This window comes from Camelus bactrianus, chromosome 15, assembly GCF_048773025.1.
Source record: "Camelus bactrianus isolate YW-2024 breed Bactrian camel chromosome 15, ASM4877302v1, whole genome shotgun sequence".
NCBI lineage: Eukaryota > Metazoa > Chordata > Mammalia > Artiodactyla > Camelidae > Camelus > Camelus bactrianus.
The window spans coordinates 66422263-66446518 of record NC_133553.1 but is presented as its reverse complement, the minus strand read 5'-3'; the positions used below and the strand labels follow the sequence as shown (position 1 = coordinate 66446518).

Here is a 24256-nt window from a genome sequence, read left to right as displayed (position 1 = left end):
TAGCTGTGGTCTGGGAGATGTTCCTTGTCCTAGAGGACCCTCTTATGTAATGGGAGGAGATGATACAGAACTTTGAGCCTGGGAAAGCTGCAGGACTATGGGCGATAGGGTCCACACAGAGAGGTATGAGAGCTCCTGATGAAATGAGCTGGCCCTTCACAACCCTCCACCATTCTCTGTTCCTAGAGGTTTGAGAATTGGAGCTGCTCTTGGGAGGCCTCTGCATTTCTGAAGCCAGCTGCAGCTGTGTGGCAGGATAGCATAGTGTTGAAGAACGCAGAGCCTGGGGTCTCACTCCCTACTGTCGCTTACTAGCATGCAAGTTACTTAACCCTTTTCCTCATTTCTAAAAAAGTTATACATGGTAACAATCATAGAGTTGTACAAATTACATAAGACAGTGTCTATAAAAGCCTTAGTATAGTTCCAGATGCATAGCAAGCTTTCAAAATATTAGTGCTGGGTTACTCTCAGGGCTCTCCTTTCTGTGATGGTGGTGATGAAGGGGGTTGGGTGCCAGGCACCTCTACAGGCCCCGAAGCTCCTTTGTCAGTGGGGTGCTCTTTGAGGTAAGGGGTTTCACAGGAGGCGTCTGATTGAAGAGAACGTTGTCAAAACAAAATTTAATTTAATATACAAGGAAACTGATTATAACCCTCTCCCCTCAGTAAAGCCATACATGGATCATCATGAGTCTGAAAATTCCAGGAGATGCTGCTTTAGCTTCTTTAGATGTGTCCTTTCTGGTTTTTACCTCAGCACTCTTCCTAGTACTCCACAGCGGGTGCTCTGTGTGGAATAAAATGGTCCCTTCTGTAAAGAGCCCCTGTCCTAGGCCTTTTGGGTAGATGGTTAGAGCCTGGCCCCTTGGGCAAGCTGCCTGTGGGCTCAGTTTGAGTTAGGACCAGTTTCCCTTTTTTCATCACAAACATTAAGATGTAATCTTGGACAGAGCTCCCTGACAGACTCTCTCAGCCCTAGGCAGTCCTGTGCCACTGATTTTTGTGGGGGCCTCTGGGAGGCCTGTGGCTGAGGAGGAATTAGGTTGGAGATCAGAGCCTTCTGCCTGGCTGGTGACAGTGGCCTGAGACCTCCTTGACGAGGGTGGGAGAGGCACCTGAGGGAAACGCAGCCTGCTGGCCCAAGGTGGGCATGGTCTTGGAGGACTTCCACCCGTCCCTTAGCCTCCAGATAGCCTGTGTTACTGTTGTGGGTAGATGGTGCATGACCCACGGCCTTCTCTCTGCTGGTTTCCAGATGTGACTGCTCCTCTGGAAGCAGCTGAGGCCTTGAGGGCCCTGGGCTCTGGCTCCTGCTCCACCCCGGACCTGGAGCGGGGGGCCTGTGGGGCTGCTGGGGAAGTCTGCTCTGGCTGCCAGGGAAGGGTGTGGTACTTAGAAGCCAGTCTTTAGGATGCAAGAGGCTCCATCTCCCATCGTTATGGGGCAGTCTTTATTTGGGATTGCTGGAGCAGCAGCATCTGCGGGAATGGGGAGGGGTAGGAAGTGACTCCCCCGTCAGACTGGGTGGCACCTTCTGGCAAGCACAGCAGCTTCCCCTTCCCTCTGCGCCTGGCCCTGTCCTCCCCTCCAGCAGGCAGCCAGGGCCAGGGCAGCTCGGCAGAGCCCCATCCCTGCGACCTTGAGGGCTGTCCCTTTCTTCTAATGAGGGCTGCCGGCCCTCTTATTGCTGCTGCCACTCTGGGGCTGTGACGTGCCCTCCAGTGATGCTGAACGGCTGGCCTGGCCTTGTCCAGATGTGTCCCAGCCCTTCCTGCTCTGCCCGGGACAGATATCGCAGTGACGGGGCTCTGTGCACTCTTGGGAATCGGTACTCTGTTTTAACCTGTGCAGGGCCAGTCCTCTGCAAAACGCTGTGGTTGTGGAGAAGCTTTGCCCTTCCCCTCGGCCAGGGAATCAAAATAAGTCCACAATGCGGGCTCTTTCTGCACCTGGCAGTCCTGATGGCTTTGCTCTTACCGAGCTGGCTGAGGACCCCTTAGGTTACTTCTTCCCTCAGGAATAGGGGTGGCCGGACAAGAGGAACTGGCCTTGCAGGGCTGCTGAGGCCCGTGGGTGTGGGGCTGGGCCCAGGTCTCTCCTCAGTGAGCACAATGAGCAAGTCCATCTCCCAGGAGGCAGCAGTGCTGTGGAGTTGCCAAGAGGGGCTTTGTCCCAGGCCACCTTGACCTTCAGCTGACCCTGGGGGTGGGGAGGGGAAGCACACCCCTTAATCATGGAACTCGAAGGTCAGAGCTAGAAGGATGCTGAGACATGTGGAAACTGACTGGGGAGGGAGAGTGACAGGCTCTCAGCTGCTCAGCAATTAGGGAGGGTGGGGCTCTGTGTGGTTTCTCTTAGGCCCTGGCAGCCTGAAGAGGATTTGGGATAAAGAAGAGATGGCATTTGGGGCCCTGAGTGCATCTCACGGTTTCTGTGGAAGGGCCTGAGAGGTTTTAGTGAAAGAGGGGCATTTTGGCTGGGAAGGGGGAGGGGGCCTTGGGGCTTATCTGAGACCTGGAGGAGCAGTTTAATCCGCAGGCCTTTCTGCCTGAGCAGAGGCCGAGGGGTGCCCACTGGCTAGGGGTTGGGGGAAGCCAAAGGAGGGGAGGACTTGGACACCGCAGCCTGTGTGCCTGGAGGATGCGGTCTTGTTAGGAGGATGGACCCCCGCCTTTGGAGAAGGGCCACAGCCAGCTGTTGTATTTTGGGGCCTAGCCAGGGAGCACTGGACCTGTTCAGAGCAGACAGAACCACTGGGCTCAGCGCTGGCCAGGGAAGGCCTCCTTGAGGAGGGGACGTACGAAAACCTGTTAGGCTGGCCATTGGAGATCCTGTCTGCCACCGCACCTTCTCTGAGTTCCCATACCGACAGCAGGTAACACCCTGTTTTGGAGGATTGTCATTGCCTTGTTGGTCTAGTGTATCATTTATTAAGCCCTTTGTTGGTTGCTGGCACTGTCCTAAGGACTTGACTTATATTAGCTTATAGCGACCCCTTGAAGTGTAGGTACTGTTACTGTGTTTAACAGGTGAGGAAACAAGCACAAAGAGGTGAAGTGATTTCTCTAAAGGCACACAGTACATGGCAGTCAGGATTTGTACCCAGGCAGCCTGGCTTCAGATTCTGTGCTGTTCACCACCACACCTTACCACCCGTCTGAGTTTTCCCCTGTGTCACCTGCGATTCAGTTTTGCACGGAGCCTGGCGCTCAGCAGCTGCCCTCCTGCGGGTTCCTCTCTCCTGCCCAAAGCTGATCTCTGTGGGTAGGCTTGGGGGGGCTCTGTAAACATGACTTGCTTCTCCTGTGTGAGGCCTTGGCTGGCTGGGGTAAGTGCATTTGGTCTGCAGCTCTTGTGTCTGGTCATGTCTGTCTCAGGGGATAGGGATGTTGCCTGGTACTTCGGGAAAGAGGTTATCACTGCCACTAGATTGTCTCACAGGAGCAGGAGTGGGGGCACCTGGAAAGCTCTGCCTTGGCCCTGGGCACCCTCTACCTGGCCAGGGAGATTTGCTCCCTTTGGCTTATGCAGTACAGCAGGGCTTGGGAGCATCAACAGATACAAGACTTACTGACCTTTCCCAAGAAATCACATGCTTGTCTTATTGTGACAGAACACTCTGAGCCATCCAGTTCCTCCTCCTACAGTCATGCAGTGCTTTGCTTCCCCCACCTTTCTTTTATTCAACACCTAGGATGCAATTACTGGGCAACTTCTGTACTTAGGTCAGGGCTTTGGAGGAAACATGAGAAAGAAAATATATAGCCTGTTTCCTAGGAGGGCAAAAATATGTTTGAGGCAAGAGTAACCACAGGAAGGGTAATTAACCTACAAAGCAGGGTATTCAAAGTATGACAGAGGGAAAGGGTCAGAGGAAGGGCCAGCCCACCAGGGTTGGAGAGATCAGGGTGGGCTTCCTGTGGAGACAGGACCTTGAATGACAGGTGAGGCATGGTGGGGCTGGGGGAGTTTCTGGGAGGGAAGGTGAGTGTGGTGGGGCTGGGCCAGGAGTGAGAGTGGAAGGGAGCCAAGCTGTCTCCTGTGTGCTTCCCTCAGCAAAATGGCCTTTCTTTACTTATTTATTTTGAGTAGTTCACCTGGTTCAAAATTCTGAAGGCGCAGAGGGTACACAGTGAAAAGATCTCCCTCGCCCTGCCCTTGAGTCACCCAGCTCCTCTCTTCAGAGGCAGCCAACATTACCAGCTCTTGCGTAACCTTCGAAAGTTATTCCACGCTTTTAAAAGCTGATGCATGATAGATTTTCTTCTCCCCCTCCCTTTGCATTTGCACGAGTGCAGCCTTCTGCTCACACACTGGTCTGTACCAGTGATCAGTCCGGCTTCCCCACTTAGGGAGGCTTCTGCTTGTCTCCACCTGTTACAGGCCCACTGCTCAGTTTTGTCTTCCATGACCCAGGCTCCTGGTTGGGTTGAATACATGGTTAGCAGCAAATTGGAGAGGGGAGTGCGCTTAAGTAGAAGTTCTCCCTTATTCCCCCATCTACCAAAGACCCCCTGGGAGAGGTCAGCCAGCTGGTTTTCTCCTTTCCCCTGGGCAGGGTCATTGCTCCTTGGTCCTGGGCCACCTCACTCTTTCGGGGCTGATGGCAGCCCATAAAAGGCCCTGACAGACAGTAAACCCAAATTTTTATGTGTCATTTGACCTACTTTCCAGAACGCTTTCTCAGCATCACCTCATTTCCTTCTTCCCTGAGGGCAGGCAGGGTGACCCCCATTTTTAATGATGTGGAGACTGGGGTCTCAGGAGGTGGAATGACCTGTCCAAGGTCACATGACTTGTTAGTGGCAGCCAGATTTCTGACCTCTAAGCCAGTGCTTTTTCCCTGCATTGTGTTTTCAGCTGTACAGACTTCCTGTTGCTGTGTGGTTAGACTTGTCTCCAAGCAGGCATGGATCCCTGTCCTCATCTGAGGCAAGCTGACAGTGGCGGGCCTTTACAGCAGGAGGAGAACGAGGACTGGCAAGAGTTATTTGTGCCCAGGAGGGAGGGAGGATGGACCTGGCTGGATTCTGAGGTGAGCTGAGCAAGCCATGCCCACGGAGGCAGGGGGAGCTAATGAAATGAGGTTCTGGGCTCCCAGGACTGTCAGTGCTGGACACGGAGCAAGAGTAGGGGATAAAAATCATCTGGCCTGCCCAGTATAGGAGCACCTACGTACATAAAACAATTACTAACAGAGATAAAGGGGTAAATTGATGGGAATACAGTCGTTGGAGATTTTAACACCACATTAACATCACTAGACAGATCTTCCAGACAGAAAATAAATAAGGCAACAGAAATTAAATGATACAATACAAAAATTAGATTTGGTGGGTATTTTCAGAGCATTACACCCCCTAAAAATAGGATATACATTCTTTTTAGTGCACATGGAACATTTTCTAGGATTGATCATGTACTTGCACACAAAAGAAGCCTCAACAATTTTAAGAAGTTAGAAATTATCTCAAGCATCTTTACTGACCACAGTGCCATGAAACTAGAAATCAACTACAGAGAAACAAAGGAGAAAAAAGAAAGCATGGAGATTAAACAACATGCTATTAAAAAAACCATTGGGTCAATGATGAAATCAAAATTGAAGTTAAAAAAATACCTTGAGACAAATGAAAACACAACCACACAAAATTTATGGGGCACAGCAAAGGCAGTGCTAAGAGGGAAGTTTATAGCGATACAGGTCTTCCTCAAAAAAGAAGAACAATCTCAAATAAACAATCTAACCCACCAGCTGAAAGAATTAGTAAAAGAAGAGCAGAAAAACCCAAAAAGCCAGCAGAAGGAAGGAAATAATAAAGATCAGGGAGGAAATAAATAAAATAGAGATTTAAAAAACAATAGAAAATATCAATCAAACCAAAAGCTGGTTTTTTGAAAAACGAAACAAAATCGACAAACCTCTGGCCAAACTCACAAAGAAGAAAAAAGAGAGAGCACAAATAAGCAAAATAAGAAAGGAAAATGGAGAAATTACAACAAATAACATAGAAATACAGAATATCATACGAGAATATTATGAAAAACTATATGGAACCAAAATGGGTAACCTAGAGGAGATGGACAAGTTTCTGGAAACATACAGTCCACCAAGACTGAATCAAGAAGAAACTGACCATTTGAACAGACCAATCACTAGAAATGAGGTCGAATTAGCAATAAAAAACTCCCTACAAATAAAAGTCCAGGACCGGATGGCTTCACCAGGGAATTCTACCAGACATACAAAGAAAGACTCATATCAGTCCTTCTCAAACTCTTCCAGAAGATTGAAAAGGAAGGAATACTCCCAAACTCATTCTATGAAGCCACCATCACCCTGATACCAAAACCAGGCAAAGACACCACCAAAAAAGAGAATTACAGACCAATATCACTGATGAACATAGATGCAAAAATCCCTTACCAAAATATTAGCAAATAGAATCCAACAGCACATAAAAAAGATTATGCATCATGATCAAGTGGGGTTCATCCCAGGGACACAAGGGTGGTTCAATATACGCAAATCAATCAATGTAATACATCACATCAACAAGAGAAAGGGCAAAAACCACATGATCATCTCAAAAGATGTAGAAAAAGCACTTGATAAAATTTAACACCCATTTATTATAAAAACTCTCACCAAAGTGGGTATAGCGGGGACATATCTCAACATAATGAAAACCATATATGACAAACCTACAGCCAGCATAGTATTCAACGGTGAAAAACTCAAAAGCTTCCCACTAAAATCTGGGACAAGACAAGGCTGCCCACTATCACCACTCCTATTCAACATGATCTTGGAAGTCCTAGCCACAGCAGTCAGGCAAGAGAGAGAAATAAAAGGAATCCAAATTGGAAAAGAAGAGGTAAAAGTGTTACTATATGCAAATGGCATGATACTATATATAGAAAACCCTAAAAGGTCCACACAAAAACTACTAGAAATAATCGAAGAATTCAGCAGGGTAGCAGGTTGCAAGATTAATGTTCAAAAATCAGTTGCATTTCTTTACACTAATGATGAATCAACAGAAAAAGAAAGTAAAGAAACAGTCCCCTTTAAGATAGCACCCAGAGTAATAAAATACCTAGGAATAAATCTAACCAAGGAGGTGAAAGACTTACACACGGAAAACTATAAACCATTGATGAAGGAAATTAAAGAAGACTTAAAAAAAAGGAAAGATATCCCATGCTCCTGGATTGGAAGAATCAATATTGTTAAAATGGTCACACTGCCCAAGGCAATCTACAGATTTAATGCAATCCCTATCAAATTACTCAGGACATATTTCACAGAACTAGAACAAATCATAACAAACTTTATATGGAACCATCAAAGACCTAGAATTGATAAAGGATTACTGAAGAAAAAGAAAGAGGCTGGAGGAATAACTCTCCCAGACTTCAGGCAATACTACAGAGCTACAGTCATCAAGACAGCATGGTATTGGTACAAAAACAGACATATGGACCAATGGAACAGAATAGAGAGCCCAGAAATGAACCCACAAACTTTTGGTTAACTCATCTTCGACAAAGGAGGCAAGAATATACAATGGAATAAAGACAGTCTCTTCTGCAAGTTGTGTTGGGAAAACTGGACAGCAGCATGTAAATCAGTGAAGCTAGAACACTCCCTTACACCATACACAAAAAGCAACTCAAAATGGATCAAAGACTTAAACATAAGACAAGATACAATAAACCTCCTAGAAGAAAACCGTAGGCAAAACATTATCTGACATACATCTCAAAAATGTTCTCCTAGGGCAGTATACCCAAGGAATAGAAATAAAAGCAAGAATAAACAAATGGGACCTAATTAAACTTACAGGCTTCTGCACAGCAAAGGAAACCAAAACAAAACAAAACGCCAACCTGCGGAATGGGAGAAAATTTTTGCAAACAATGAAACCGACAAAGGCTTGATCTCCAGAATATAGAAGCAGCTCATACGATGTAATAAGAAAAAAAAAAAAAACCAATCCAATCCAAAAATGGACAGAAGACAAGCAATTCTCCAAGGAAGAAATACAAATGATCAAAAGGCACATGAAAAAAATGCTCAATATCACTAATTATCAGAGAAATGCAAATCAAAACTACAATTAGGTATCACCTCACACCAGTCAGAATGGCCGTCATTCAAAAATCCACAAATGACAAATGCTGGAGAGGCTGTGGAGGAAAGGGAACCCTCCTACACTGATGGTGGGAATGCAGTTTAGTGCAGCCACTTTGGAAAACAGTATGGAGATTCCTCAAAAGACTAGGAATAGACTTACCATATGACCCAAGAATCCCTCTCCTGGGCATACATCCAGAAGGAACCCTACTTCAGGATGACACCTGCACCCCAATGTTCATAGCAGCACTATTTACAATAGCCAAGACATGGAAACAGCCTAAATGTCCATCAACAGATGACTGGATAAAGAAGGTGTGGTATATTTATACAATGGAATACTATTCAGCCAGTAAAAGTAGTAACACCATTTGCAGCAACATGGATGTCCCTGGAGAATGTCATTCTAATTGAAGTAAGCCAGAAAGAGAAAGAAAAATTCCATATGAGATCACTCATATGTGGAATCTAAAAAAAAAAAAAAAAAAAAAAAAAAAAAGAACATAAATACAAAACAGAAACAGACTCATAGACATAGAATACAAACTTGTGGTTGCCAGGGGGGTGAGGGGTGGGAAGGGACAGACTGGGAGTTCAAAATTTGTAGATACTGACAGGCATATGCAGAATAGATAAATAAGATTATACTGTATAGCACAGAGAAACATATGCAAGATCTTGTGGTAGCTCACAGCAAAGAAAAAAATGTGACAATGAATATATATATGTTCATGTATAACTGAAAAATCGTGCTTTACACTGGAATTTGACACAACATTGTAAAATGACTATAACTCAATAAAAAATAGTTTACAAAAAAAGAATCATCTGGCCTGGTAAGAGGTACTGTCCTATCCTGCAGTGGTATCTGGCTTGCAGTTTTACTGTTGATACCAAATCAAAGGCAGGGTTAGGTTGTAGGTGTTGGGAGCCATAAGGGATTGGCCTGTAGCCCATCTCCTATCTGATGGTGTGAGAGGGGGACTGCTTGAGTGAGGGGTTTGGACCAGAGGGAAGGCATCTAGTTGGAAGAGCCTCTGGGGAAAAAGCTTGTCCAGCTGTCTCTCCAAACTCTGAATAGTAACAGTTTTAGCTGACATCTTTCCCTGCCCCTAATCGGCTTACTTTATCACCACCCCTCATCTTTTTACAGAGGTGGAATGGCTGGTCAAGAGCCATAAAAGTCAGGTCCAGGGCTAAAACCTAGGTCTCCTGTTTCCAGTCCTCTGGGGTTTTTCCGCTATTCCGTTAAAATCATTTTTTTTCAAAGTTATTTTTGAGACTGAAGCTAAGCCCTGCCAGTGCCATCTCATTTATCCAGCAGGTGTTAGAAGGTGTTCCATATATCAGGCCCTGTCCCTGGGTCTTGGCGGGATGAAAGGCGATTAACCTTCCGTGCTGTCAGTAAGGACTGAGGGCCCAGGAGGAGTGGCTGCTGCAGGGGGCACTCCCGGGCCCTCCTACCTGCCCCACTGCTCCTGCCCTAGTTTAGGCAATTAAAAAAAAGAAAAGTCTCCTCCTGACTGTTAGCATAGCCGCTACAGCTTTTTTATAAACCAGAATGCCAGTTTACTGATTTGTGATAAGAAATAACTGTGAGGGCACAGGGAGCTGCCCGGGTCAGCCTGGCCGTGAGACCTGCCCTGGGTCGGCCAGCTCTGTGCCAGTCTCCTCTGCCTCACCTCTCTGAGCCTTGCCCTGCCCTCCTGCACTCCTCCTGCAGCTCAGCGGCTATGGAATAAAGTCACAGCTCTTCAGCCTGATGTTTGGGGCAAACCCTTATGTGCTCCAAAGCACTGTTCTGCCATCTTCACCTATCCAGCCCTGGGCATCTTTGTATTCTGTTCCTCCCACCTGGCGCATCTCTTTACTGACCTCCTTGCCTCCCTCCTACCCACTGTTCAAGGCCTAGTATAAATACCGTGTCCTTTACCACTGCTCCCCAGATCACCTCCCTCCTCCCCTTTAACTGTCCTGTACATTTCGTTTGTGCATTTTCGTGATGCTGATCACCTTCTTCTTTATCTATATGGCTGTCTTATTTCCCACCAAGATGTAAGCTTCTTGAGGACACTCCGTTTCTAGTTTGGGCAGATATTTGGGAAATGTTTTGACTCTGGCTGAGGCCTCCTCTCGTTGGATGGGATTTCACTGGCAAGTTCCCTGTGCCTCTAAGTTGTTGTGAGTGTCAGGCTGTCAGGATCTTACGTGCCAGGCCCAGAGTAGGAAGTAAGCACGAGGCTCAGGGATGTGACCAGGAGCAGGGCTTAGTCAAAGGACAGGGAGAAGAAACCTGTGTCCTGGCTCAAGGCTACCCCCTGACCTCCACTGGGCTACTGTTAGTCTCAGGTGGGACCAAAAGGAGAGTATAGATGAGTCAGTGCTGCTGAAAGGCTTCAATATGTGTTTCCAGCCATCTCCAGCAGATACGGGGGATTTTGAAAGAACATAACCATGATGCCTGTATCACACACACAAAATCGGTAGTTCCCTAATAATCATCCAGTCGATACCCAGTCCATATTCAAATTCCTCTGATACCAGAACTCTCTCTTCATAGGTGATTTGTTGAGCCAGGATCCAAACAGGGCTCCCTCCCGTACTGGGCCTGGTTGTTAGGTCTCCCGGGGTAACAGTTCCTGCCTTGAGGGTGTGGAGAAAAGGGAACCCTCCTACACTGTTGGTGGGAAAGTAGTTTGGTGCAGGCATTATGGAAAACCGTATGGAGATTCCTCAAAAAAACTGAAAATAGACTTACCATATGATCCAGCAATCCCACTCCTGGGCATATATCTAGAGGGAACACTAATTCGAAAAGATACATGAACCCCCATTGTTCATAGCAGAACTATTTACAATAGCCAAGACATGGAAGCAACCTAAGTGTTCGTTGGCAGATAACTGGTGAAGAAGTTGTGGTACACACACACACTAGAATACTACTCAGCCAGAAAAAAGAATAAAATAATGCCATTTGTAGCAACATGGATGGACCTGGAGATCGTCATTCTAAGTGAAGTAAGCCAGAAAGAGAAAGAAAAATACCATATCATGTCACTCATATGTGGAATCTAAAAAAAGAAAAAAGAAGACACTAATAAACGCATCTACAAAACAGAAACGGACTCACAGACGTAGAAAACAAACTTATGGTTACCAGGGAAAAGGGGGTAGGAAGGGATAAATTTGGGTGTTTGAGATTTGCAAATATTAACTATTATATATATGTTTATATAAATAAATAAAAAACAAATTTCTCTGTATAGCACAGGAAACTATATTCAATATCTTGTAATAACCTTTAATGAGAAAGAATATGAAAGTGAACACACACACACACACAACTGGGACATTGTGCTTTACACCAGAAATTGACATATTGTAACTGACTGTATACTTCAATTAAAAAAAAATGAACATTTCCCTCCTTCTTTGTTTTATACGCTTACCTGATGGAGGAGCTGGGTCACATGTCCTTCAGAATATCCCACTTTGTGGCTGATGGGTTTCTCATGGTGCCCTTCACCCTAATTCTCCAGCCCCCGAGTGCTAGTTGTTGGATCTGGAAGGCCTGCTCCCCAGGCCCTGCCTCCTGCAGGGAGGAGTCCTTCTGCCTGGGGAGGTGCACCTGCTGCATCTCAGCTTCAGTGAGGTTGAGATTAGCAGCAGGTTCTGGACTGTTAGTCCGGCCCAGCCGTTATGAAGTTCTCCATTCAGCCTTTCTCCCGATGGTTTTAGTATTGATGATTGTCGCCTAGGTCTCCAGTTCTGTTCTTTGTCAGCAGGAATCTGGCGTAAGGAAGAGTTTTCTCTCCCAACTATTTGGTCATTCTACAGAGGAGTGGCAGGATGGCACAGTTCACTCGGGAATAGCAGGAATGCCGATTCTTTGTTGTTATTTTTCAACTTGTGACAACCTTCAAATTAGAAATCCACCCTGCCCCACGACAGCGTGCCTGACACTAGTCATTTATGTGGCAGGAGTTTCCTGCCAAAGCAGAAATTGCAGGGCTTCGTGAGCCTGGGGAAGGGGGACAGGGTGAAATATCTCTGAAGGCACATGATTTAAAATACACAGCACTGCTTGAAGTGGCTGATAGCTGGCCTGGAGGAGCAGACTGTTATGTCCATAAGAATGTTATGGACAGATGTCTTGGCGTTTTCTCCAACATCTGCTTTTTGAGTAGCGTGTCTTCTCCCCCCTGGGACACTGCAGCCCCCCATTTGTACTAACTCCCTAGGGAAGCTCGGCGGGGAGAGTGAGGCGTGGAAGGGGAACTGGATCAGTATGTCTTTCCTTCAGGCTGCTTCTTCACTTTCCCTTCTAGAAGATTCTCCAGCCAGTACATTGGGCAGCATGACTATCTTCTTAGGTCCTCTTAGCCTCATTTGTCTTGGGGTGAGGTTCGATTCCTGCCATTGTCAGCATTGCGGGCCCCTCATCCCCAGCATAGTGGTGGCTGTTCCCTACCCTGGGGTGAGGCCTGTCTCTGAGGAGGCCAGGCTGGCGGCCGCAGCCTGAAGAGGGAAGCTGCTGCAGACCTGGTGGGCTGTAGCCATGGCAGGTGAGGCTCAGGTGAGGACCAGCATGGGGAGGGTGGAGGTTGTGGTGCTGGGGACACAAGCACAGCACGCTCCGGGAGCTGCCTGCTCGCTGGCTGGCAGGTGCACGGGGCTGTTTTTGTTTCTCTGGAGTCACCTTCATTGGCATGCAGGGTGTTTGAGGGTCAGACTGAGCACTGTGGCGTGACGCTTGGGAGCCTCAGGGCCTTTGGCCAGTTTCTTGCCCCTTACCAGGCCATGGCAAGGCCGTCTCATACCCCAGTGGGACACGAGGTGCAGTATCTGTCCTCTGCTTTGAGAGCTCAGCCTGGGTGCCGTGCGTTGGGACACGAAGGGGAAGACCTGCCCTTCTGCTTCCTGGTGTCCTCCTCCCTCTTCCAGGGCAGGTGTCTTCGCCCTTTTCCTGCCCTGGACCACTGGGTATCTGGTGAGGCCTGTGGACCCCTTCTCAGAACCAGGTCTTTAAATATATAAGCTTACAAAGTACACCAGTGATACTGAAGCACATTTATCAGTATTTTAAGACATGTGCTAAGGGGACATGTGCTTCATTACTGTATTAAATAAAGCCATCCGGTGGTGGTCTAATACAGGTGTCCCCTGCTTTTCAAAAGTTCACTTGACACCACTTCGCTTTTACGAAAGACCTACATTCGTACCTGTTTTCACTAATCGAAAGAAATCCGCAGAGGATTTTTGCTTTTACGAAAAGAGGGAAAAACAGCGCTCAGCATGTTTTGCGATGAGCCTGATAGAGGCAGCACAGCCCAGGCCGTGAGAGTGGCACCGCCCAGCTCCATCTCCGGGAACTGCACTCAGCATCTCACACCAAGCCCCCGCCTCAGCTTTGACTTGTCTGTGAGCATCTGTGCTTTAGCTCGATTTGTTTTGTGCGTCCGTTAGCAAGATGTGTCCGAAGGTAATTGCTTCTTCACTTCATGCCATTCCAGCTGATTAAAGATTTCATAGGAACGCACTGCTTTTGGATGGCGGGGGAAACCTGTAACTTTAAAGTTCAAAGTAGTAATGAGTGTAAACAATATTTTGCAACATCTGCACAACTGTGATGTGGTAAGAAAATATCTGGTTTCTCTTGGTGACACATTCATAGGCACTGCTACTATACTACTGCTGTTGCGAAAATTCATAATTGGAAGAAATGTTAAATTCCAGTTAGAGATTAGGAGAAATGAAGATGTAATTTTTCTCCTGTTTAACACATATCCCCTGCTTTAGAGAGCTTCCTTGGCTGAGCGGGGACATCGGGGTTTCTGGGCGTGTGTGTGTGTGTGTGTGTTGTACTTGCAAAGGGAGGCAGTCCAGTGCAGTGATCAAGGTCGGGGGCTATAGAGACAGGGAGCCTGAGTTCAAATCCTGTTCCCCTATATACTAAAAATAAGTGTGTGACTTAACCAGCAGACTTCTCTGCATCCTAGTGTTTGCACCCGCAAAAATACATAAGAGCTGACACGTGTGTGGCGCTTTCTGTGTGCTAAGCCCTATTCTTAGTGCTCCGCACAAAATTTGGTTAGTCATCAGAGTGGTCTTGGGAGGGGAGTGGACATCCATCACCCCCATTTTGTAGATAGGTACAGAAGTGCGTGGAGAGATTGGGGGACCCACCGAGGTCACACAGCCGGTATGTGATGGCCTGGGGTTTCATCAGGCAGCCTGGCTCGAGCCCAGGCTGGTAGCCATTCTCAGGGTCTGCCTCCTATACCTGCCCCACAGGGCTGTTGAGAGGATTGGTAGGATCTGGTTTGGTGTGTTGACTGCCTAGTATAGGGCCTGCACACAGTGAGCGCTAAATTAGAGTTGTTAATGGTGATAAGATTAGGGACCTAGTGATGGGCTGGAGTGGGATCAACACCGACCTCCATTCAGGAGGCGGGCACTTCCTGGATCTGGTTGGTGCCTTCTCTCAGGGAAGTTCATGAGATTCTTAGCTCAGAGACGGGGGATGAAGGCTTCAGGGTTAAAGAAGGTCCCCTTTTGGAACTGTCCATCCCCATGAAGCCTGTTACGTGGTCCTTCTCAGAAGGCCCTTGTTGGGAACAGGGCGCAGGGGGCACCTTCTTTGGTCTGGGTGCCCCTTGTCTGATGGTTAAGACCTGTGGGTTTGTGGTGATACAAATATTACACAGTTGTTCAGTTGTGACAAACGAGTTCCTAGGTTAATTCCTAGATTAGTTTGTTAGTTCATTGAACAAATATTTGTCCACTATTTGAGGTCTGGTGATGCAGAGATGAGCAGAATAAAGTTGCTGCTTGTAGAGCAGGGGAAGAAAGACATCAAACAGCCATGTATATGTACATCATTTCACTTTGTGGGTTACATCCACACGTGTGCATCTCAGGCAGTATTAAGTATGCTGAAGAGAGAAACAGGTAAAGCATGGATGGCAGGGAGGCAGGTAAGCAGGGAATTGCGATGCTCAGCAGGGAGTTAGTGGTGGACTGTACTGTAGGGTGACAATGGTGAGATGGGTTGCATTCTGGATATAATTTGTAGGTAGAGCTAACAGAGTTCAAAGTTTAGATGTGGTGTGGTGAGGGGAGAAAGACAAGGATGTTTCCTGGGTTTGGGGTCAGAAGTAAATGATGTGTGGAGGCTCAGGAAGCGGCACCGTTAATTTGGGTCATAAGCTGAAATCTGGACTGAGAATGTTACCGAACCGAACTCCAGTCTGCTTACCCAACATGCAGCAAAGCCTGTCTGCTGACACCACGTTGTGGTAAAGGGAAGTGTGGTGTTTTATTTCCAGGGCCCCACGCAAGCTCATGCTCAGAAGACCTGAACTCCCTGATGGCTTTCAGGCAAGGGTTTTAAAGACAGTGTTAGGGGAGAGGGTTGCAGGATGCCTGCTCAGCTTGTGGACCTTCTGGTCGGTTCGTGGTGAAGTAACAGGGTGATTCAGGAGTCTCAGTCATCAGCCTTCTGGTTCCAGACAGTCTGGGGTCTGCGTGCTTGTAGCCAGTGTGTAGTCACCGTCCTCTGCTAGTTTGGAGGGCGGAGGGCTTACTAGCTTCTGTAGAACAGCTCAGAGATATGCATCAGATTGTTGTTTTTATTCCTTCAGGAGGAACTCAGAGTCCTGTGGGTCTGTTCTAATCATTAACTGCTTGAGTCTGCTATTTGGAACTCAGGGAAGGCCTGGGAGACTAAAGCCATTTTCTTCTACTAACAAGAAACAGGGAACATGGAGGGGCTTTTGTACCCAGGAAGGCCCCTCAGGGTCCTGCTTGGTTTCAGTTTCCTGTTCTCTTTGATTCTCCTTGATCCTAAGGTGAGCAGGGATGGGGCAAGGAAGGGAATAAGGTTTTAGACAGAGAGATTAATTATAAACTTGGCGGGGGACCTCAGTTTTGGGGGGACTTGGTTTCAATAAGAATTGGAGACAAGTCAGCTGGGCCTGGGCCTGTGGCTGTCGCGGCCTCCACCGCCCCCAGTCTGGCAGGAGCCACCCTGGCACTTACATGTGTGTGTTTGACACCTGCCCTAGGTCGGCTCTCCCAGAGTGGCGAGCTTTTCCAGTTATGCTACATGGCAACTGTCAGCCCAGCTCTGTTTATTGAGAAGTGGGTGGGGAGCTGGGTACGGTGGGCCTGGGAGCCCCACCAGCAGGAATAACTAGGGCTATAATCTTGGTAACAAGTGAGGCAGCTACCACCCCTCACCTCCAACCCCATCATTTCACCTTTGTCCTCTGCCGCTACAGAGGGTGGGGAGGGGTCCAGCAGGGGAGGAGGCTGAGGGCTGAGTCCTAAGTCCACACTGGGCCTGATGAACTTTGTCAGGCCGAGGGAGCTTGGGGGAGATTTGGTTGCTGAGCAAGGGCCCTTTTTGAGCTTTTCTGTGGTTCTGCCCCCCACCCCCTGCCCCATCACCCCAGCCCAGGAAGTCTGGGTGCTGATGGCTGCTGGAGGAGGCTGGGCTGCTCTCAGACATGGTTTTAATGGCCTGGTGACAGGGCAAAACCCCAAGGTTCCCTTCAGGGCTCTATCCTCCTGGGGTTGTGCTGACCCTTTGAAGGGGGTTCTGATCTTCATACCCCAGCTCTGTGCCTCTTCAGGCCTCAGTGCTGTACTCGAGACCTTTTCCAGCCTCTGTCCTTTCAGAGTGGCTGGATGCCCAAGGTTTGCATTCAGCTTAATGAGAAATGCTGCCCCTTGAAGGTTAAGGACATAGGCTGGGAGTTAGGCACCTCCAAGTTCAAGTTCTGGCTGTATCACTTACTAGCTGTGTGACCTTGGGCAAGTCACAAACCTTCTCTGTAACTTAGTTGCCTCATCTACAGAATGAGAATAATGGATCTTGTCTCCTGGACCATGTGGATAGTAAAAGAGACCCAGGGTCTGGCACACAGAGAGCATGCAGTCAGCTCTGCTGATCCTCTAGCCCTGGTCACTTGTATACCCCTGCTCAGGTGTGGTCCACAGGCCAGCAGCACGAGCATCTCCTGGAAGCCGGGTGGAAATGGAGCTTCTCAGGCCCACGTGCACCCATCACATCAGAATATGCATTTTAACCAGACTCAGAGATCCTTTTGTACTTTGCAATTTGAGAAGCACTGATATATGTCACTTCTGAAGAGCAGCGTTTATACCTCTCACATGCAAGACATTTTCTCTTACTGCTCCTTTCCTGATGGTGTCCATCATGTCTTGGCTGCAGTCATGCCTGGGACAAGGCCCAGATCATGATCATCTTTGTCAAAGCCCGTGTTTCCTGAGCACGAGCTCCCCGGGCCTTGGACAGTTCAGGGGCCCAGCCAGCGCAGGAGTTGAGGTGGGTGCGATGCAGGTGGAGCAGTTCAGTACCTGCAGTGAAGGATGTGCGGGTTGGTGATTTACATGCTGTAGGGGCTGAGGAGCCCCGGCTTTGAGAACTGAGCAGGTGTCAGGGGAATGGTATCGGGGCAGGATCACGCCCTTCCTCCTGTCCGGGTGAGAGCCATTTCAGAAGTAGTTCCGCGGAGGCCGTGTTCATTTTAGCACTCTTTATTTATAGAAAGTACTTAATAATGCCCACCCCTCCCCCATGCGTGTGTTCCTCTGATAAACAGACAGTCTCCTCCTGGGGGAGGGATGAGCGTTTCTCGGGTCAGTCTTTTCAGAAGAGCAGGACTTGGGAAGGCAAGCCTTCGCTGGGTAGGGGAGAGTCGCAGCTTTCTTCTGGGTACAGCCTGAGTGTCCTTGACGATGCACCCAGGTGGAGGGAAGGTTGGTCTCTGATCCATGAGGTGATGCAGAGCAGGCAGGGGACATCTTACTGTGGTTCTCACACTGGGTCTGGTGACTTCAGTCACCCGAGGAAGGACTCCCCTCCACCTGAAAGTATAGATTTCCAGGCCTGACCCTTCTAATTCAGCAGGTTTTAGGTGGTGTCCTTGGTAGGGGAAGGTATAAAAGAAACCCCACACTGATGCGTGCGGTGCAGGTGCCACAGCCGTAGAGCTCTGAAGACGAGAACTCTGCCTGTGAGCTGCCATCTGGATGTGTTTTGAGGCCGTGGTCAACTCCTGATTGGTTTCGGCCAGGTCTCAGCTGTGGATGGGAGTGACAGGCCTTTGTCCGGGAGCTGTTGGTTGCGTGGCTTTGCCATCTCAGCCTGTGTGGGGCACACTTCTGGGAGAAGTCCTGCCGTGGCTGAGTCCTAGGGGCTCTCAAGTGCCTGGCAGGGTCCAGTCAGTCGTGTCCTGGACCAACAGGGAGACAGATGGCAACAGTGACTGGGGGTCCAGAGGCAGGTCCCCGCCCATCTCATCCTCACTCTACTCTGGGTGAGGGAATCTCAGAAAATGTTGAGGAAAGTCTTTTCTTTTCCCTCCCGGCCTCCCTGAAGAGCAGGTTCAGAGAAAGAACCCCAGTTTCCCTGGGGAGAGCAGAAGCAGAGGTGACTTTATAGGGGAGGGGGTTGGGAAGGGCAGGGGACAAGGATCCTTTGTGCCGAGGACCTGAGCCTCAGCCTGGGCTAGTGATGCATCCTTCTTCATCGAGAGGCTGGAGGGAGAGGTACGCAGCCCGTTCTGTGACTCAGGCAACTGAGGGGATAAGATCGGAACAGGAATTTTCTTTTGTCTCTTTGTCCTCTTACGACAGTAATATATGCTCCTTATAAAAAATTCAAACAGGACAAAAATAGACAATGTAGGAAGTGACAGTTCCCTGCAACCTCACCCCCAGAGATAAGCACTGTTAGTGCCGTGGTGTGTGGAGTGCGCCCGGCCGGGGCTGAGGGCCCTGAGCTTTGTGCCCCCGTGCAGGATGTCTGCGCTTGCTGATTCCCGTTGCTCTGGGCTTTGTGGATCTGGGGCTGGAGGCCATATGTTTCTCTTTTGCCTCTCCTCCCAGGACCTTTCTGTTCTAAATGGGTCCCACTCCAGGTCTGGGCAAAGTGACCTGGCCTTGAAAGAGTTAAAAGGATCAGGCCCAGGGTGGGCATTGGGTTGAGAAAGCAGGGCTGTGGGGATGTTGATGCTGGCTGGTTCATCTTGCTATTAAACGTCCCCGCGTGCCCTGGACGCATCCTCACACAGCACACACATCAGTGTGTCTTAGCTCTCTTCTCTGCTCACTCCTCTCCCCACCCCGCCTCCCCCATCTCCCCCTGCACCTGCTTATTATGAGAGCACGGGAGGACTTCCTTTCAAGGTGGCGGAGTAGAAGGGGCTGGAGCGCACCTCCTCTCACAGACACACCGAGACCACGACTAACTGCAGAACAACTAGCAATAAAAAATACTGGAAACTACCAGGATCTTCTGTATGAGAGCATGGAGACACACCCCCTCTGAGCTGGCCCTCCGCCCTCCCTGCTTATGTCACCGTCTGTCCTGACCCAGCCTTTGCAGGGGCTGGTCTCTCAGGTTTGGGAAGGAAAACCAACGGCCCAGGCTCACTGCACTCAGGCCACAAGGGGTCACCAAGGAGAGGTCTGCGCATAGCCCACGATGGGCACACAAAGGGTTAGTCATGATGGACTTTTTCAAAGAGATGCAGTTGGAAGTGTCCCAGGAAGACTTCTTTTTTTCTTCAAAGTTACACCACCTTGCAGTGACTTAATTCTGGACATTGGGATGTATAGGGTCTTTTCACCCAGGTCTCCCTCTCCCAGCCTCTTTTATATCCATGAGAAGCTCAGGGAGCTGGTGCTGTGGGGTGGGCAGATCTTAGGGGGGAGATGACCGCCACGGCCCTGACTGACACATGTGGGATGTGCAGTGTTGGTGTGTGTGTGGTGTGGGGGCTATGTGTGTGCTGTGTGTGTGTGCACTTAAGGGACTTTGAGCCCTTTGGTGACCAGTTTGACCATCTCCACCCGGCTTTATTCCACATTCATGCTTGATTGGCTGGATCTAGAATTCTGTGCTAGAAAGCTTCTCCCTCAGAATTTTGAAGGCATGACTCCACATGGTGCCCACTGTTGCTAACAAGGACCTGGTGCTAGGGGTATTCTGATCCCTGAATGTATGAACCTGTGTCCCCTCTGTGGGAGCCTTTTTGTGTTCTGAAACCTCAGTGGTGCCTATTGGGTGGGTCTTCCTGTGTTCATTGTGCTTGTGGGCCCTTCTGTGCTGGAGCTGGTGTCCTTCAGTTCAGCAAACTTTCTTGTGTTATTTCTTTCATAGTTTCTTGCTCATTGTGCTCTCTGTGCTCACTGTCTCTTCTTCTTTTTTAATTAATAGAGTTCATTTTTTAGAGCAATTTTAGGTTTACAGAAAAATAAGTGGAAAGTACAGAGAGCTCCCGTATTACTCCCTCACACCTGCTCCTGCTCTGGTTCCCTCTGTTATTAACACCGGACATGAGTGTGATACATTTGTTATAACTGATGAGCCAATATCGATGCATTATTATTAATTAGAGCCTCCTTCCTGGCTGCTTGTTCTTGGATGAGTTACTTTACACTGAGCTTTGGCCTCCTGATCTGTAAAATCCAAGTAGCGCGTCAGACCTCCCAGGCTTGCGGGGTGTAAATGGAAGTGAGATGAGAACCCCTGCGCTCCTTTGTAACACACGGTGCGTGCTCACAGATGAATGAGTGCCCTTTCCCGTCCCTGGGTCTCTTGCTTAAGGCCCCTTTATGCTGTCATTTCTGCTCCTCCCATCTTGCAGAGGTGTTCCTCGTAGGGCTTGGGGTGAGTCACTGAGCAAGTGAAGTGTGTGTGTATATGCACTAATGTTCCTGTGTTCCTGGCCCTGGTCCCCGGGGTGAGCTGTTCTTTCCTGGGCTCACTGGTGGCTCAGAGCAGAGCTTTGGCTGGGACTAGCCAGAGGAGATGATGTAAACAGGGGAAAATGTGGGTAGGTGTGTCTGCAGATCTGAGGCCTGGAGTCGTAGGAGTCCCTCTGAGACCCAGCCTTGCCCTTCTGGGCTTCAGAGTTTCAGATGTAGGGGGCTTGGGGTGGGGGAGGTCTCTGAGCTCCAGGGAAGGTGCCGGGGTGAGAGGGTGGCATGGCTGCCCTGCCTGGGAGTGCCAAGGAGCTTCCCCTCTCAGGATGTGGTTTCCTCCATCACGGAAAAAAGTTGTGGATAGTTTCTGAGCCATTCCTACGGCCTAGAAGGCAGGGTCTGTGTAAGAGCAGGAGCCTTCGGGGAGAGGCAGTCATGGCTCCCAAAGCAGGGAGGGGCTCTGGGAGGTGCCTGTGACCGGACCCCCCACCTCTCCCCCTGCAGGTGGTACAAGCTGCACTCGAAGTCCGGCAAGAAGGAGAAGGAACGCGGAGAGATCCAGGTCACCATCCAGTTCACGCACAACAACCTCAGCGCCAGCATGTTCGACCTGTCCGTGAAGGACAAGCCACGGTCCCCCTTCAGCAAGATCAAGGACAAGATGAAGGGCAAGAAGAAGTTTGATCTGGAATCCGCCTCTGCCATCCTCCCGAGCAGCGCCCTGGAGGACCCCGAGCTGGGCAGCCTGGGCAAGATGGGCAAAGCCAAAGGCTTCTTCCTGCGGAACAAGCTGCGGAAGTCCTCCCTGACCCAGTCCAACACCTCGCTGGGCTCGGACAGCACCCTGTCCTCGGCCAGCGGGAGCCTGGCCTACCAGGGCCCCGGCACCGAGCTCCTCACGCGCTCGCCCAGCCGCAGCAGCTGGCTGTCCTCCGAAGGGGGTGAGCCCGCGATGGCCGTGCCTCCCTGGGGCGGGGTGGGGCGGGCGGCCTCTCCCCTCCAGGTGGGAGGGCCGGCCAGGAAGCGGGGCTCTCTTCAGGCACTAACTCCTAACTGCACGTGTGCTTCCTTTCCAGGCAGGGACTCTGTGCAGTCCCCCAAGCTGCTCACCCACAAAAGGACCTACAGCGACGAGGCCAGCCAGATGCGAGCCACTGCTCCCCGGGCCCTTCTTGATCTTCAGGGCCACCTTGATGGGGCCTCCCGCTCCTCCCTCTGTGTCAACGGGAGCCACATTTACAACGAGGAGCCCCAGGGCCCCCCGCGGCACCGCAGCTCCATCTCGGGCCCATTTCCACCCTCCAGTTCCCTGCACAGTGTCTCTTCCCGGCCCTCCGAGGAGGGGCCGCGGTCTGCAGATGACTCCTGGGGCAGGGGCAGCCGCCGCACCAGCAGCTCAGAGGCGGTGCCTGGACAGGAGGAGCTGAGCTCTCAGGCCAAAGTGTTGGCTGTTGGGGCCAGCCGCTCTACAGAGGAGGTGGGGGCCCGGCCCCCAGAGGGGAAGCCAGTGCAGGTCGCCACACCCATGGTGGCCTCCTCTGAGGCTGCGTCGGAGAAGGAGGGAGTCCGGAAGGAGGAGCGGAAGCCTCGGATGGGCCTTTTCCACCATCACCACCAGGGGCTGAGTCGGAGTGAGATGGGGCGCCGAGGCTCTCTAGGGGAAAAGGGAGGTCCCAGTCTGGGGGCCTCCCCCCACCACTCGTCCAGTGGGGAGGAAAAGGCCAAAAGTAGCTGGTTTGGCTTGAGAGAAGCCAAGGAACCAACTCAGAAACCCAGGTATGTCCTTGGCAAGACCAGCTTTGATGTTTGGGAAGGATGCTGGGGCGTTTGCACTGAACCCTGGGGCAGGGAGGATGGAGCAGACGGGCCCCTGGGCAGGCTGCTGGGGCTCTGGCTTTGCATGGTTGAGCGGGGGAACCCTGCCTCTCTAAGCCAAGGCTTGTCTGCACGTGGACACAGGTGAGTTGCAAGGGCACAGGGGCCTGAGGGTCCTGCGGGCCTCACTTCCTGAGTTGGCACACCCATCCCCTGAGGGAGGGGGAGGAATAGAAGAAAAGCAAAAAAAGCCATTTGTATTAATTCTTCGCTTCCCAGCCTCCACCTCTTGCCCACTGGCCTCAAGGTCGTTAAGCTTTGGCAGGTGGAGAGGTGGGGACAGGAGACTTATCCCAGACTTCCCCCACCCTCTCTGAAGCTACATGGCTTCCCACCAGCTCTCCCCGCTGGCTCTGTGCCCTCTTCTGTCTGAGAGATGGGAGTTGAGTAACTGATGCACCCACCCCCCGGCCCACACACTCACCCCTGGTTGCACCCCTGGTTGCTCCCCTGGCCTGGTCAGAGGCCTGGTCAGGCAGCTCCTCTGAAATCTATAACCCCCGTTTCTGTCCTTGGAGGCTCTTGTGACTCTCGTGTCGCTCGGTCTTGGGTGGCGGGTGCTGATGATGGCTGCTGCATTGTGAATATTGCTGAGTCGTATCCAGGAGAGGGAGGTGGGAGTCATTCAGCCTCGGCCCTGGGCAGAACCCCTAACCCCTACTCTGGCCCTCTGGCCTCTTCCTAACTCGCAGCCAGCAGAGGCTGCTGCATTGTCCAGCAGGGCCCAGGGAGGGGCTCTGGGCCTCAGCCAAGAGCAGGTGTCCCCCTGTCCCAAGGGCCTGGGGCCAGCCCTGGAAGGAGTATCTGTGACACCCCCAGCTGATGTGGCCAAGGGCAGCTGTCTCCATTCTCTCAGCAAGCCTGCCCCTCCCCCTCAGTGGATATATGGGCTGGAGATGGGGTAGGAAGACTGGGCACAGTGGTAAAGGGTCAAGAGAGAGGGCAGAGGGAGGGGCTCTAAACCTCTTCCCCAGCAGAGGGGAGAGGACTTCTGAAGTCCTGGTTCTTCTCTTTCCCTGTGAAGTTCTGAGTTTGCCCAGAGGAGCGGGGAGAGAAATGTAGGGATGTTCTAGATTTGGGCCATGGCCAGCTGGCAGCCCTCCGTATAGCCTCACAGACGTGGGGGGTCAGTCTCTGGGCGATGCCTCCCCTGCTTAGGAGTGGCTTTTGTCCCTACTGCCTAGCCCCTACTCACCGGAGCCCAGGGGAGCTGCTGGCCACTGCAGCCTCGGGCAAGGTGGGGAACAAGGGGATGGGCCTTTCTCAGATGCCCAAGCTGAGCCCGGTGGCCCTGGGACAACTCAGAGACATTGTAGGTGGTCGGGTGGAGGGAGGTGGCAGGAGACCTGACGGGGCATGTGCTGGGAGGAGCCAGACCATGGGCTCCGCGCTGTTGTCCGTGGGGTGTCTCTGGGCTTTTTCCAGACGTGGGGAACATCTCCCTGTGAGGTGGTTTCTGGGCGAGTGCCAGGCTTTGGGCCCAGACCTCTGTAGGCCGTGA

General features: G+C 50.5%; 1 protein-coding gene across 3 annotated transcripts in view; it reads left to right on the top strand.

Moving 5' to 3' along the window:
* Nucleotides 1-24256, top strand: part of RAB11FIP5 (RAB11 family interacting protein 5) — a 40023-nt gene that overhangs the window by 3790 nt on the left and 11977 nt on the right. For all 3 annotated transcript variants that reach the window (XM_074341311.1, XM_074341312.1, XM_074341313.1), the window contains exons 2-3: nucleotides 21385-21821; nucleotides 21957-22656. In XM_074341311.1, coding sequence (XP_074197412.1) covers nucleotides 21385-21821; nucleotides 21957-22656 — 1137 coding nt within the window. The remainder of the gene's footprint in view (nucleotides 1-21384; nucleotides 21822-21956; nucleotides 22657-24256) is intronic.